The 15,389-nt window shown below is 43.4% G+C and overlaps 1 protein-coding gene across 1 annotated transcript in view; it reads left to right on the top strand.

Annotated features, from left to right (window-relative positions):
• Positions 1-15,389, top strand: part of KCNK10 (potassium two pore domain channel subfamily K member 10) — a 123,040-nt gene that overhangs the window by 100,345 nt on the left and 7,306 nt on the right. The window contains exon 5 of the mRNA XM_058567491.1: positions 14,865-15,051. Within this exon, the coding sequence (XP_058423474.1) occupies positions 14,865-15,051 (187 nt within the window). The remainder of the gene's footprint in view (positions 1-14,864; positions 15,052-15,389) is intronic.

Genomic DNA, 15,389 nt, shown 5'->3' with positions numbered 1-15,389 from the left:
TCTGAGCAATTAGAAACAGGGATATATAGCATGCAATTACAAAAAGAAAATCATGTCTGACGTTAAGGGTAGAGTACAGCAAGCTTCTGTGTAATTTTTTAAAACTGAGTCTCACTGAGTGCTGTACAGAGTTGGCAGCAAAGCTAATAAGAAAGCAAATATCAACATTTAGAATGAGATGCGTGACATATGAATGCCATATGGTGTTCTTGCGGTGTTATTACCACTTTCTTTTTTGCCTTTCATCCCTTTTCTGACATTACTGTTTGCTTCTTGCCTCTGCTGCTCTTTAAAAAAGTCTCAGCTGTCCTTAGCCCTTTGATTCTGTATTTCTATTAGGTGTCTTTTTCTCCTGCCTCCCTTTTGGAGTCTTGTCAACTTTCTCCGGGGAGGAGGAGGAAGAGGACCTGTCCAGATGGCCGTATAAACATGTCACACCTGCTTCTGGGAGCCTCTATTGGGGGGGAGGGGGGTTGATGAGATTGCCCATCACTGGGTGAAAAATGGGCACTTTGCTTTCCATTTCTTTTCTATTTTTAAAAAAAATGATCACAAGCTTTTAGTTTTAATAATATTTCTAGAAATGTCTTGAATTCAAATTCTCCCCTATGATTAGGGAAACAACAACAACAAAAATGAACCCACCAACCAGATTTTTGTGAAAAGTTCATATTAATCAAAATTTTAGAAGTTTTTCACAGTTAGCATTCTTTCTTGGAGTAAGGACGGTGTTTGGGGAGAAATTGCTGCTTCCACGGGGGAAATTCAAAGGGCCTATGTGTTTACACTGAATGTGCCACCTTCTTTCATCTCCAGACTTTCTCATGTGACATTTATGATGCCTCGTACGTACCCTGTCCTCATCTTCCTCCTGGCCTCAGTATAAGTGTCGGTTCTTCAGAATTCTCAGGAGTTCTGACTCCTAAGTGAGGCCAGCACCCTGTACACCCCTAGAGTAACATTCATTTCCCTGAACTGGAGTTACATGACTAGCGCCTTCCATCCCCCTCAGCCTGAGAACGCCGGGAGAGCGGGTCCCATCTACCCTGTCAGCACAGTCGCTAGCACAGGGACTGGCACATGTGCCTGGTGAATGAATGAATGAGAGCTACTAGCCATGACCTCATACATTTTGATACAGAAAATGAGCTTGAGACCAAAAGTAGTCTCGTATGCAAATAAATGTCAATGGGAGAAAAACCAGTTTTAACCTTTGAAGTGGAATTATTCTGATGAAAGCGCAGTTCAGTAGGGGGCTGTCCCCTGATAGTGCTCATTGCACATGGCATTTATGTGCATGGGGACTTTTATCTCATCAGGCGACACTGCAAGTGTAATTCTACAGACTTCTCAAGGTAGCCTTAAATGCAATGTACAGTTGAATTTTATCCAGTGGTTCTCAAGCCTGTAATACCCAACACCCCCTTTTATAGCAAGTATTAATGCCCCTTTACCACATTGAAATGAATTTCATAGATAGGGCAATTTAACTACATAACTAGTTTTGAAAGATTCAGTGCAATTTTCTGGCTACAATATGAAGGAGAAATAAAAGGAAGGTAATTTACAATAAAATAATACATATTTCTGTAGTAGGTGCTTGCTCCCGAAACCCCAGGAGGCCTACAGAGGCAGTGAGACCCTTACATCTATATGAGAATGCAGGAGCCCCAGATGCAGCCCGGTTCAGTGTGTTGTATCAATGACTAAGATGCCGCAGGGGACTTTGCTGCCAGGGATGTGGTTTTCCAAAATAGAGAACAATTCTTGGCACGGTTCCAACTAATCAAAGTTCAGCCTTCTCACAATTTACATGGGAGTCATATTCTTGTAAAATTCAGCCTGTATTGAAAGTGCAAAAAGTTTCTGTGTGTGTTTCTGTGTTTATATTTAAAGGGGAGTTAAGTTCTCAGCTCAGTTAATTATAAACGTGAATTTTTCTCAGTGGGACATTCAAAACTCAGGCTAAATTTGGGATAGTTCTCTGATTTGTGACACTCACTCTTGTATTACGAGACATCTGAACCTTCTTGCCTATGCCCACCACATGGCAGGAGTGTCCCTCCAATTGTTGCGACAACCACAAACACCGTCACAGATTTACCAGTCACCTCCTAGGGTGTTATAATCTAAACAGTTTATAATGGGGTTATAAAAACATTTCCAGGGAGCTCCTGTGTAACTTTCAGGAATGTACATATGTAATTTCTATTCTTGTGTAAATGTCCATAGTCAAGGCTCTCCTCTTGTTGTAGTTCCCATGCTATTAATATTCAATTCAATTTGACAAATATGTGTTGTGTGCGTGTGTGTGTATATCCATCTCCTGTGCCTCTCTATTGTATATGCTTGCACGTGGATTCCGCATTATAAAATCCTGATAGTTGGTCTCTTGCTGGATGAATAGTTTTATTTTATTTCCTTCATAGACTAGTTTACCTTAAACAATTACTACTCTTATATTTTCTCTAGGTGCTGAAAAACAGGGAGCAAGTGTAGGAATATGCACCATGCAGGGTGCACTGTGTAGGGCACCCAGGATACAAAGATGGGGAGACACATTTACAGATACACAGCTGTGCAGGATGAACTGGTCCCTTGACAGGAGAATGTGCAAGGAACAAAGACAGCAGGGAAGAGGACTCAGAAACTCTAACTAGAAGGTGGGAGGGCTTCCTGCAGGAGGCAGGATTGGAATTGTGTTTTCAGGAAGGAATTGGAGTTTGACAAGCATAAAAGGGGAAGAACATTCTAGCTGATGGAACAGCCTTTAAAAAGGCGCAGAAGCGTGGAATGGTGCTGTATTTGGGCACCGATAAACATCCAGTCCCTTTAGAGAGTAAGCTGCAAAAATAACTGGTATTATGGACAAGACGGGGAGGGACGGCACGTGCTTGCCAACAGCAGGGGTCCCCAACTGTTTCGCTCAGGAAGGGGGTGGCCGCATTCTGTAGGAAGAGGGGGTGGCACGGGCAGCAGACAGGATGCAATTACTGAGTTGCATGTCCTCATGGCTTCCACTGCCACCTCTGGCAAATGTCCCTGGGATTCTGAAGGCTCAGATAGGGCTCATCTCTCTCACTTTACCGCAGGGAGTATCTATGTCTCCTTCTCTTTTCCAGTTTTCCCTCTAGAGCATGGTTGCCACTCTTTCCCAAAAGAAAGGAAGACAGACTGTATGATTTTCAAGGGCATCGTGTGCTTTCTCGAGGGAACCACTGCAGCGTCGTGAGCATGTTCGTTGTCTTCTCTCTTGCCCTTTCTCCTCTTATCCCTCTCCCTCTCATTCTCTTCCATGTCTACTCCTTTTCCTTTTCTTTCATTACAAAAATTACAAAGAGAATGCGTAGTGGTTGTAGAGACTTTGGAAAACACAGAAGAGGACAGAGTAGAAAAAAATCACGTGACAATCCATCGTCCCAAGAGATCCACCACTAACGTGTTGATAATTGTACTCCTGAGTCTTCTCTTTGTATCTATATGTAGCCCAATGCCTGCTGCTCCATTGTCACCATAGCACATCCCACTCCAACTCCCCTTTCCAAGGTCCCCTGCCCTCTAGTACTTGCAAGGGTTGTCACTCATGTGTGCCTATGTCTGTCCTGGCCACAGCCTGTGTCTTCCCCATCAACTCCTTCTGGAGTGCCAATCTCTGTTCCAACCACCGACCTCTCTTGGCGATGCTGCCGGTCTCCTCCTGCAGGTGGCAGACCCCTCTGCCTTCGTGGTGGTTGCCACTGCTCTGCTGGCCTTGGGGGAGGAGGCTGGCGCTGCCCTCCCCATAACTATCCATCCCAGGAAGGGATGCAGGTCCTTCCACACCACAGCTGAAATTACCTGTAATTTTTAACAAGACTTTTCTGAAGATTTAGGAATGTCAGAGAGCTATTTCCAAAGCAGTTAAATCACATCTGGTTACAGTTCTAGGTGATCTTGGATCCCAGAATTCCAGGCCTGTCATTGAGGGACGCCATGGGGCTGTGTCCCTTGTCCCTGATCTGTTTCCAAGTGGCTGAAGCCATCTTACCCTGACATCCAGGAGAGGCAGTTGCAGGCAGGCATGTTAGCCAAATCAAGAGAAACCAACTATAGCTAATTTAAGCAGAAAAGGAAGTTTTTATAAAGGATATTGGATAGCTACCAAATCCCTGGGGTGATTGGAGACTCAGACTTGGAAGGTACCCAGCCAAGAACAACGACCCAAATCATGCCACAGAACTGGTCCTGGAAGAAGCTACTGCTGTGTCTGCCTGGCACAGACAGCAGCTGGCCCTGCTGACCCCACTGGTTCTGAGCCCTGGATGCTCTGCTAGAACCACTCTTGTGACTGCCCCTGGAAACGGGATATAACACCACCATGGTGGCTGCCAGTCCCCAAGTGGATTCCACATGGTCCCTCTTCTTTATATAACACCAATGACGTGTCTACTGTTGCCTGCTCCACCTTCCGCATGAAAGCTCCCACCTAGTGCTGTTCAATTCCACTTTGATTGGGGGCAAGGCTCTCCCTCCACGTCTCCACCCCATTCAGTGTCCAGGTTCCTCACTCTCTGTTCAAGAGACTTAGGAGGATCCAGGACTCATGGGAGGTGGGCCGTGCACAGGTGGTGAAGCAATTGGTGCCAACGCTAGAGGAGGGCTCTGCATCTAATTCCTTCATCTCTGCCCTTCCGGTCCTGCATACTAGAGGTTCTGCTAATTCTACTTGGAAGACCGCAGGAAGACTCAATCTCGTCTACCCTTCCTTCCACTCCAGGCTGAGTGGCCATTCTGCCTTCTCTCTGTCTCCATCCCTAGCCAAGGCTTATCTAGTCTCTGGGAGAGGAAAAAGTGGTTCTGCAAGCATACCTCTTGGAATCTTCGCCCCTTACTTAGGAATAGCCTTTGAAATACCAGAGAGAGAAAAGAGGGGGAGGAAAACACGCAGAAACCTGTCAGATGAATACTTCATGATCCACTCCGTCACATCTGCCTCACTAGTGTCTGGGTCAAAGTCTGACTTACGTCTCTATGGTTGAGGGAGCCTGGGTCGCATGCTTGTGACCGTGCATTGAGGAGGTTGGGAAAATAAGTAGCTGACATTCTTCAGCTTCTGTACTGGGAGGAGGTCTCTGACTTTCACCAAACCAAAGTAGGGGCTTCAGATGATGAGCGGACAAAAGGAATAACCAGTGTCCTCTAAAGTGGTCATGCCCTGTGATCTCACTTGCTCAGTTTCATCACAATATAATAGGATGGTGCGGAGAGCCTTAAACAGTAGCGCTGATGGTTATGAACAGTACACTCCAGGCCGAGCATCACCAGGGTTGGTCCAATTCCATTTTCTAATGTTTTTTCAGCATAAGGAGAACATCAGGAGGCCTGAATGTCTATTTTGTTGTCTTTGGGGTCTCAGTTTCTGGTCCTTTGTGGAGAACTGTTCAAATAAGAGCATGCCTATCTCTGCTAAACACTTTGCAGGAACAAAAAGTAATCTAAAACAATATTTCAAAGAGAATACTTTTCTCAAGAAAGTATTATCTGTGGAGATGCAATCCGTAGTTAAGTTTGCATCTCTGTTACTTTATCTACTATTTACTACTTTAACTTGTGGAGCACGTGATGCCCATTGTTGCTGTCATTTGCACAGCTAAACAGCCCAGTCACTTCATGAAAGATGAAAGTATACGTTAGTCATTACAATAAGCTCCATTAAAGGGTTTGTATATAACTTTAATTCTTTTAAAATGAAAAAAATATACCAATTAACTAACAATGGGGATATTTATTATGTGTGTTCAGTAATCCAAATAGGCTTCTGTCTGGTCATTCTAATCAAATCCACATTCTGATGAAATCCACTCTCATCAAATTAAAGAACAATGCTACTCTTTAATAATGGTAGAGGAATGATAGATGAATTATGTATGCATTTATTTGCCCACAACTCATGCACACTTGGAACCTGGAAGTTCCTTGGAGCATTTGTATAAAAGTTGAGTAAGACGCAAAGCGGATAAGTCTATCGGGATGTCAAGATACCCACCTTGGATGATTCTGCCGCGAGGCTGTCAATGAAAACTTTGCCAGGAGCAGAAAACAGCCAGTGTGCATCAAGTCCAAGTTCATTAGCACCTCCTTGGCCTCCTTGCAGGGTAACTTCTGTCCAGCACAAGCCACCTGCCTTGAATCATTTGCAGCAACTCCCTTTATTATAGTGGGGACCTTGGGGGGGTCTTGAGGTGTGGACAATATACATGGGGGAGTGTGGCAGGCAAACAGCATCGTTAGGTCCCCCTGTTATATTCTCTCGCTCTGTGGGTGGGTTCTTTTCCCTTCACAGCACGTCTCTCAAGCTGTGGTTATACGTTTGCTTGTGTGATTGTTTCATGTCTGTCTTGCGCCTACTAGCTCTGTGAGGCTGGGGGCCATTCTGTTTTGCTCACCAGTGAATTTAGCTCAGTAACTGACAGAGAGTAGGTGCCTGATAAATATTTATTGAATGAAAGAATAGAAAAGTTATAGAATTCAGCTTCATTCACAGTCTGGAAAATGTTCTGCTCAAGAAATTTTCTCAGTTCTGGAAGTTTCTGTCAGGTTCACTCTGTGCAGGCCTTTCCCAGTTTGGGATTTCTTTCCAAGTGACTTTCTATAAAGCTGTGTTCCATTTTTATTTAAACTTCTCTGTTCTCAGTCTGACTAGAAAGTACACGCATATCTCTTTCTCTCTTTTCTCTCTTGTCTTTCTGTCTCCCAAACAATTAGGTACAAGCCTAGCTGGGAAGCCTTTTTACACCTCAGGAAAATTCTAGACCCCTCAAACCATGGTTCCACCTTCGCTTTCCATACCTCAAAGTCTTTTTCTCAATTGTGTTCATCTTTCTCAAAGGCTTTTTAAACTTTTCTTGCTTCTCTTTGCCTTTTTTCCAGTTCACACGTCTTTTCCCTATATAATTTTTTAATGCTTATTTCATTATTCTTTATAGTTTACGTGGACAAGCATCCCTACGTGCTTTCATTAAAAAGCATTTGTGTAAAAAGAAAGAAGGAAAGAAAGAGTGTAACTATTGGAGAGGGGGTTGCTTACCATTTTCCCAGTAAAACCCAGGAATTTTTACAGATATTGACTCAGTAATACCTAGGTGCTTTTTTAGATATTGACCTAAATCTGGCTGGTCTTGGGGGCTTTCTTCAAATTTTCTAACAAGCAATATAATTAAGGCCACAGAAAATGCACGCTCGTTTGTCACTTATGTTGATTGCTAGGCATATAAGTGCAGCCTGCCAGAAGCTCACAGATGCCTTCTCTCTGGGCTACTCATACCTGAGAATGGAGGGGGCTCATATGAAGACTTTCTTCTCTCCCACACCTTGGATGCTAGTTCAAGTGAACAGTGACATGGCTAAGAGATGGCGAGGAAGGACAAGAAAGAGTAGAGGGCTCCTTGATCATCCACAGTGGGGCAAGTGAGCATTTCACTTTGCCTAGTGTGTTAGGTCGCAGCATTATGACCATTGTTTCCCAACTCCGCCCCCACCAACTCTCCCTGCCAGCCCCTGTGCAAGGTTCTTGTCCCTCCTAGACAGCTCCTGCCGGGGCCAGGTCTCCCTCAATGACTTACCTAATTCCTTATCTCCTTTTAGGAGAGCATTCTCAGCAGGAGGCCCCCTGAATCTCTTTCTTTTCTGCTTTTGTTACATGCATTCCTTCCTGGTGAGGGGGTTCAATCTAAAGAAGGGAGCTGGCCTTCCATTGAGGAGAACTTGCCCCACAGTGGTCTGACCTCTTTCTCCCCTCATAGTGGAATAATTATTGAGCTATTGCTAAAATAGAAAACCATGGTACCAGGAGGACTGGGAGGTGGGGGGAGGAGAGTCAAAATGATTGGGGTCTTTGAAGGCGCCAAAGAAATAGCATCCCCTCTTGCCCACCCAAGGTATGAATCAATTGAGAAATAAGATAAAGGAGATGACAGATTGAAGCCTAATATTACTATATTCCCTTGACACTGGAGAACATGGCTTATATCTGTGGGAAAATTGGTTTCCTAATACAACCCCAGAAGTAGACACGCGATCACAAGGGGCACTTCTTGAGGGTAACTTGCTCCCAAAAGAAGACGGGGAGGAAGAGGCCGAGTCCTCATTTCCTGAGTTAGAGTAAGAGGCTGGAGAGAGGCCATGTGTGTTATAGTGGGTGGGGCTCCCTGCACAAGGAAAGAAACCTCAAGGACAAGCAGGAACATTTATCATATTCAAGGGATCTTGTGCCCCAACTGCTTGGCTAATAAACTATGACCTTGAACCCCTGTTAGCCAGGAGAGCGAGAAGAGTGAGTCTACCTCTCAGCTGTCTGTGGCATTGTTACTGTAGTTGTTACTGTAGTATACTTGTGTGTATGATGGTGGGGAGTGCTTTTTGGGATGGGGGCATTGTTCATTGTGCTACTGAAATCTGGGTAAAATAAATTCAGAATTTGGATGGGTGAGCAGCTGGGCAGGGCATCTGTCAGGATTGCCAGGAGTTATTCTGTTGACGTGGCTCATCAGGAGTTGTCTCCATCTTCTGCTCCTTTCCATGGGTCTGCCTTTCACACTCTAACTAAAAAGAAGGACCATTCTTCAGCCAAGGTTGCATCTGGGTGTTTCTTACATTGAAGTGATTGCTTATGCGTTGTTCCGATTTCTGGGACGTAATTTCTGAGTGCTTAGCTAACAAAGATCCGAGGATCATCCATCACAGTTGGCACACTTTTGTGTTCCGTATACCAGGGCTACAAGAATATTCCTTTTTTCTCTCCCAGGTGATATTTTTTAATCAGTGTGATGTCAGTAGGTACTAAACTTTACCTTCACTAGCTGGACCAGGGCTGGACGCCATAGATAGCGCCACAAAGACTGTTTTCAGCCAAAGACTCAGATGTTCCCACTCCGCCCCGACTCTAGACTTTGTGTGTGAGGAAGGATCTTTTATTTTCCTTTCTTTTTTTAAACTGCTGCATCCCTTGCAACTAGAACAGCCCCCACCATATAAAAGGTTCTTAATAATTATGTGCTGAATGAATTAACTGGTTGAATTCTCAATGCAAAGTCTTGTGTTCCAACAGAGTATTATCTTCAAATGTTACAAGCCACCGATTTTTAGAACAGAAACTTTTCAAAGATTTTAATTAAAGAGTTCCTGGGGTGGAACAGCTAAGAATTTTTATTATTTGTAGATTTAAATTTTTCTCTATCCCAGGTGCACCTACGTTGACCTTTCAGTGATAAAAACAATTTAATTATATATACCAAAAGCTTTTTCAAAAACTTTGCATGGTAATACCAGCAAAGCACTGAATTGGCCAATAATCTGTTAGATACTGCAGAGCAGCTCAGAGTCAGATGCTAGATACAACTTTTTTTTTTGTATAGATATGATCCACTTGTGTATTCAGCTTTTGAGTAGGACATTTTCCATGGGCTCCATGGAGATTTTACTGCATGATTCTCACTGATGTGTGTTTACAGTATCTCTGCCATGGAGATTATAGGCAAACGCTGTTTAAAATCTCTCCTCCTCGTTTATAGAATTGTTGGTGCTACATGGCTATTCGTTGTGATGATGAAACTATGAGTTAGAACTGGACTTTTAAAAAGAAATCTTTGTGGGAAACATAATAACATCAGAAAATAAAGTCAGTTCTTTTGGGAGGCAGTTCCTATTATCTTTCCATTTTGAGAAATTGTTCTCAGTTCGATTGTATTACCATGGTGATGTGTTTGCATTTCAGCAAAACCAAACTCAACCGTAAACTGGAACTCTGCATGTCTACCTCCTGTCCTAGGATTTTTATTGCAGTATCTTTATTATTGAATAAAATCTCCAATGTCTTGGCTAAAAATCACAACAAAGAAACAATTTCTTGGCCAGACACAACAATCTGGATTGCTAATCTCAGAATTCTAAGAAAGCACATGAGAGTGAAAAGAAGAATGGGCATTAGGGAGGGATAGAAATCAAATAAAGAAATAGTCCATGCGTAAGTAGAAATACACTTGCTCTCTAGAATAAGATTGTGGAAGTAAACAAACACAGGCAGGGCATTAGGTTTAATGAGAATTAGATGTTTGGCTTAGCCCTCTGAGGTCTGAAATAAGCAAACACTTCCAGAATTGTCAGCACACACATCCCTCTCTCGAAGGATTGCTCTTAAAGCTGGCTCCCCCGCCTCCTGTTTATGAAGATTATTTTGCTCTTTGGAATAATTGCACCTATAATTTTGACCACTAAATGAACTCTACAGGAGCTAGGTTTTCAGTTCTTCAAAAATTCCTGCACTTAGTGCCAACTGGACCTGGGAAATAGTTTTGTGTAATACTATTTGCATAAGGAGAAGAGAAGAACACATCCTCTATTCTAATCAACAGTGTGTGAAAACAAGATTTGGACAGATATACACAATTATATTACCACTTCTGCCCAAATATATCAAACCATCTCTTCCCAGAGAACAATTTTGTTACCCCAAGAACATATTAGCTCTCACAAAGCTTCTGGCTAGCTGCTCTGCTTACTGGTAAATAAGCAGTGTGATTTTGCCTAGCAACCCCACCATGCAAACACAGCTTGATTCTGTAAGTGGTGGGGGAGGTGGGAGGGGGGTGCTAGGAAAGCCAGGTCCGTGCCTCTCAGGGTCCCTCTGCAGCTGGTTCCTGACATCGCAAACATTATCTGCAATGCTTGGCAGTTTCAGTAGGATGATGAAAAACTAGGGGGAAATTAATTGAAAGGCAAATAAAAAGCTTCCAAGATGGTGAGCTGAGACTGTCTGAGAGCTCAATCTGGGGTAGAGCCTAGAAGAACCAAGGGAGAATGAGGACTTTTTTCTTATTGAAAGTGAGGTAATTATACAAGATAATGTATCCAGGAAGGGACAACCAACAGTGACCTCCTGAAGCTAAACAAAGATTATCTTAAGCCAGACTTGAAGGAACATTCCTCAATAGCACAGGACAGCATTAAATCTAGGAGCATCCACATCTAAGGAGAGATTTGAACTTTTATATCAAAAACGAGAGTTAACAATCATTGAGCACTTAGCAGGCACTGTGCTAAGCTTTCACACACTATTTAATCTTCCAAACAATCCTATGAGGTGGATTCTCTTATCTCCATTTTACAGGGGAAGAAACTGATGCCCAGAGAAGTTGAGAAACTTGCCTGAAGTCACTCAGCTATTCAGCATCGGGGATGGGATGTATCTCAGGCAGTCTGCCCCTGGACGCCAAGTTCTTAAATACCGTTTTACAGTAGTTGTGAACACTTGCAGGGCTAATGGGGATAAGAAGCCCCGAGATCACTAGACGATGTGTAAGATAGTTTTTGGTTCCATCTTGAAATCTACAGTTTAAAATGTTCAATTGAGGCAACTGTTGTCTTTTTTAAAAATATCTAGAGAGCAGCAAAAACATGGGTATCCAGAATAACAGATATTGCTAGAACCTTATGCTCACATGTCTTCCTTTTATAGAGAAGTATGAGTATACACAGTTTCATACACCTACACACACACACACACACACGAGACACTTGATTTCTTAAGTCCCTATAGTACCCCAATGATTAAATTCTCCAAGCATTCTCCGAGCATCATCCTAGGATGCCTCGGTGTGTCTGAGTTGTCTAGGGACACACTGGTTGGCTTGGGCAGTGAGCAGTGGTGAGATCTTTACCTTGCTGTTAAACTCTCCCACAGATTATGCAATTAAGACACCACGATCTAGCCTTTGTTACACATCTCCCTCTCTGCCACCAAACAAGTCCTGTCCTGTGCCATCTTCTCTTCTGCCCACCTCCTGGAGCCCGGGAATGTCTCCAGCTTCCTACGTACTCACAGCCCTCCTTTGCCAACCTGAACCTCATTTGGATTGCAACCGCATTCACATCCTAATTTATGACTTAATAAGTGTCTCACAAACATTTAATTCACTTTAATTCCATTATGCATTTGAGGAGGACGATTTATAGAGGGGGGAAATGATGTTTCCATTGGCAGCAATTAGATTAACTTAATGATCTATGGTAAAATCTCCTTTTGGGCTTTGGATTTTTGTACATGTCTACAAACAAAACTGGGCTAATAATAAATAAGTTCCTGGATTCTCAGAAGGGCTCAACTTCCCCCACGAAGTCCTTATGCAATATCCAATATGGAAATTCATGAAATGGGTAAAACATTCCCTGTGGTTCTCAGATAATTTGTCTTTTCACGATACTTTTATTTGTGGGAAAAAAAATTGATATTTTCAAATGCAGTTTTCAAAAATGTCAATAAATTATTATTGTTTTTTCAGATGGCTTTTCTGAGGAGATGAGAGGGGACTCTATAAGAGCATGGATCAAATTATTTTTCCCTGTTCCCACTTTATATGCTGAATTCTCTCTTAGGAGTTAGAGCACATGACCCCTTTTCATAAAGAAGGGTTGTATTTCTTTAGCTTTTCCTATGACTCTTTAGAGAATATATTGATCAAGGAACTGGAGTGTAAATAGTACTGATTTAGATTTGTGCAAATAAATATTCTCCACTGTAACTCTTCTTATTCATTTAGTTGCCCACTCCATTTTGCCCTATCAAACATGCCTGGGTCTCAGGGCCCCAGTCAGGTGGGACTGAATGGTCTTGAAGCATCATTACAGAGGAGAGCAGCTTTCTTCTCTTTTTTGGCCCTCCTGTCCTTGGAGCTTTCCAGTGAAAAGGCAGCACCACTGTTTCTCCCCACAAATCAGGGAGGAAGAGGGGATGGGAGGAAAGGAAACAGAACGGTAATCAACCTTCCTATCTCTGAGACCTCAAGTCATTTCCTTGACTAGCACTTCCATGGTTGAGCCAAGTGGTTGATCTTAGAAGAATCTCTCTTGACCATTTCTGTCCTGGGAAACCTGGCTGAGGTGTCACTTCTAGGACTGAAGCTTAGAAATTCCTGGACAGATGGCCCAGTGACAATTTTTTATTCAAGTCTTCCTCCCCAGAGGGGAAGCAGGATGGCCTATTCATCACTGGGGTTAGTCTAGTTTCTTTTGTTCAGGGAGGACTCTGGTAACTTTGTTTGAGCTGGTGAATTGTTGAGTAATTTGAAAAGCTGTTTCCATCATTACGCACTAGACTGAGAGTTAATCACATCAGAATTCTAATCTCGGCTCTGTCCCTAATTAGTGTCATGATTTTAATGCAAGTCCCTTAACCCCTTTTGGCTTCTGTTTTTGCATCTATAAAATGAGGTATATGAATGCAAAGGTCTGTCTGTCCTCTGAGGTTCTCTACCTTCTGACTCACCAGAAGACAATGACTAGAAAATAGATCACGTGGTTAGGATTTCCTATATCGATTGCCCTAAATGTGGTGTACTTTTGCAGAAAATCAATCTGGGCAATGTAGAAAGGCCTGTGCACTCTGCTCGTAAAGGTATTTTTATGATGGTACATGATTTTTGTGGGGTTATGGTACTAGGGTCCTCTAATGACAATCTCCAATGCCAAATCTGGGACCTTTGAGAAGACCCTAAGGATTATTCAGCTTAGAGGCAAGGCCAATGTTGCACTGAGTGCATTCAAGGGGCGTACCATTAATGCTTCCAGTCCACCTCTGGACTCCATGGCATGATTCCTTTGCCCAGATACCAGTGTAATTCCCCTTCTAAATGCATTTTCACCTCTTGACTACTGACTCCTTCAGAAGCTGACATGAGATGAAGCTCCTACTACCCATTTTAGGCAGTGACCCTGTCATTCTGCCTCGGACTCCTGTCCTGTCTCTTGCAGGTAATACAGCCAACAAACACGATGACCATAGCACCAGCTCAAACACATGTTTTAGAAGAAAAGTGTGTTATCAATGTAAAGAAGTCAGCAGGTGAAGGAGGGTGAGGAAGCACACAGATATTTGGCTAGAGTCCGTCACAAATGAGCATGGGGTGGCTATGTTTTTCTTTCCATCCAAACAATCTGGCCTGTCTCAGGTCAGCCATTTTTCCAGCATGTACAAGGGAATCTAGGTGCAGATCCGTCACTGCCACTGTGGAAAGAGCTCAAACTTGTGCCCTCCTAATGGAGGGTCAATAATTTGTTAGTGCTGTGGAGTCGATTCTGACTCCTAGTGACCCTGTGAACAGCAGAGCGCAATCCCGTCGGGACCTTTTGCACCATCCTCTCACCTTCCGGCGCTATCTCAATGTTTCACTGCTATTCATAAGGTTTTCATGGCCAATTTTTTCAGAAATGGGTGGCTGTGTCCTTCTTCCTAGTCTGTCTTAGTCTGGAAGCTCTGCTGAAACCTGTCCGCCATGGGTGACCCTGTTGGTATTTCAAATACCTGTGGCATAGCTTTCAGCATCACAGCCACACACAGCCTCCACAGTATGATAACCGACAGACGGGTGGTGTGGATATTTCCCTGACCAGGAAACGAACCTGGACCGCGGTAGTAAGAGCGCCGAATCTTAACCACTAGACCACCAGGGTCAATAATACCCATGAAAAATGGCAGCAAGCCCTTCTTGGGAAATAATTATGTTTGCACTAGTGAGGAGTTAGAATTGGCATTTGGGCTGCAGTCATGGAGCCATGCAAAAGACATTCAAGGCACAAACTAAGAGGAGTTTCTTGACCTAGGGTCCATGAATAAGCTTCATAGGACCCGAGGACCACCTAGACCACCTGAAAACTTCTGTATGTGCATTTTTCTAGGAGAGCGTCAAGAGTGTTCGTCAGATTCTCACAAAGCTGCCCATGACCAAAGAAAGGTTAAAAGCCACTGACATAATACATTTTTTTCCTGTGTCTCTGTCTTCTGAATCCAGGGTGATGAAACTGACTTATCTATCTTTCTCCTTTGCTGTTCCTAGAAAAAGCAAGTGAGTCAGACCAAGATCCGGGTCATCTCAACCATCCTCTTCATCTTGGCTGGCTGCGTTGTGTTTGTGACGATACCTGCCGTCATTTTCAAATACATCGAGGGGTGGACGGCTTTGGAGTCCATTTACTTTGTGGTGGTCACTCTCACCACGGTGGGCTTTGGTGATTTTGTGGCAGGTAAGCCCCTGGGGCATCCCAGTTGCCAGGGCCTTAGTGGGGAAAATGTTCTGTTGGTAGTGCTTTTCAAAAGCACGAGAGAAGATGTTGTGGGAGAAGCAAATGAGAAAGGCTCCGTGTCACCGCTGCTGTTCATGGGCTCATTTCAAACTCCTAGACCTATGCAATGTAAACAGCAGCAGGCTTCTGCCGTGAGAGGAAGCCAGCCTCTCTTCCCCTAGGATGCTTATTGCCCTATGGTCATATGAATTACACATGAGTGAAATGAATTTCTCATTGAATTTTGGACTTCTGAATTGTATTAAGGCTCCTTGAATCAATTGATAAAGGCTGTATTA

The sequence above is a fragment of the Diceros bicornis genome, chromosome 24, assembly GCF_020826845.1.
Source record: "Diceros bicornis minor isolate mBicDic1 chromosome 24, mDicBic1.mat.cur, whole genome shotgun sequence".
Taxonomy (NCBI): Eukaryota; Metazoa; Chordata; class Mammalia; order Perissodactyla; family Rhinocerotidae; genus Diceros; species Diceros bicornis.
The sequence above is the reverse complement of the archived record's forward strand: the minus strand, read 5'-3'. Positions and strand labels throughout refer to the sequence as shown.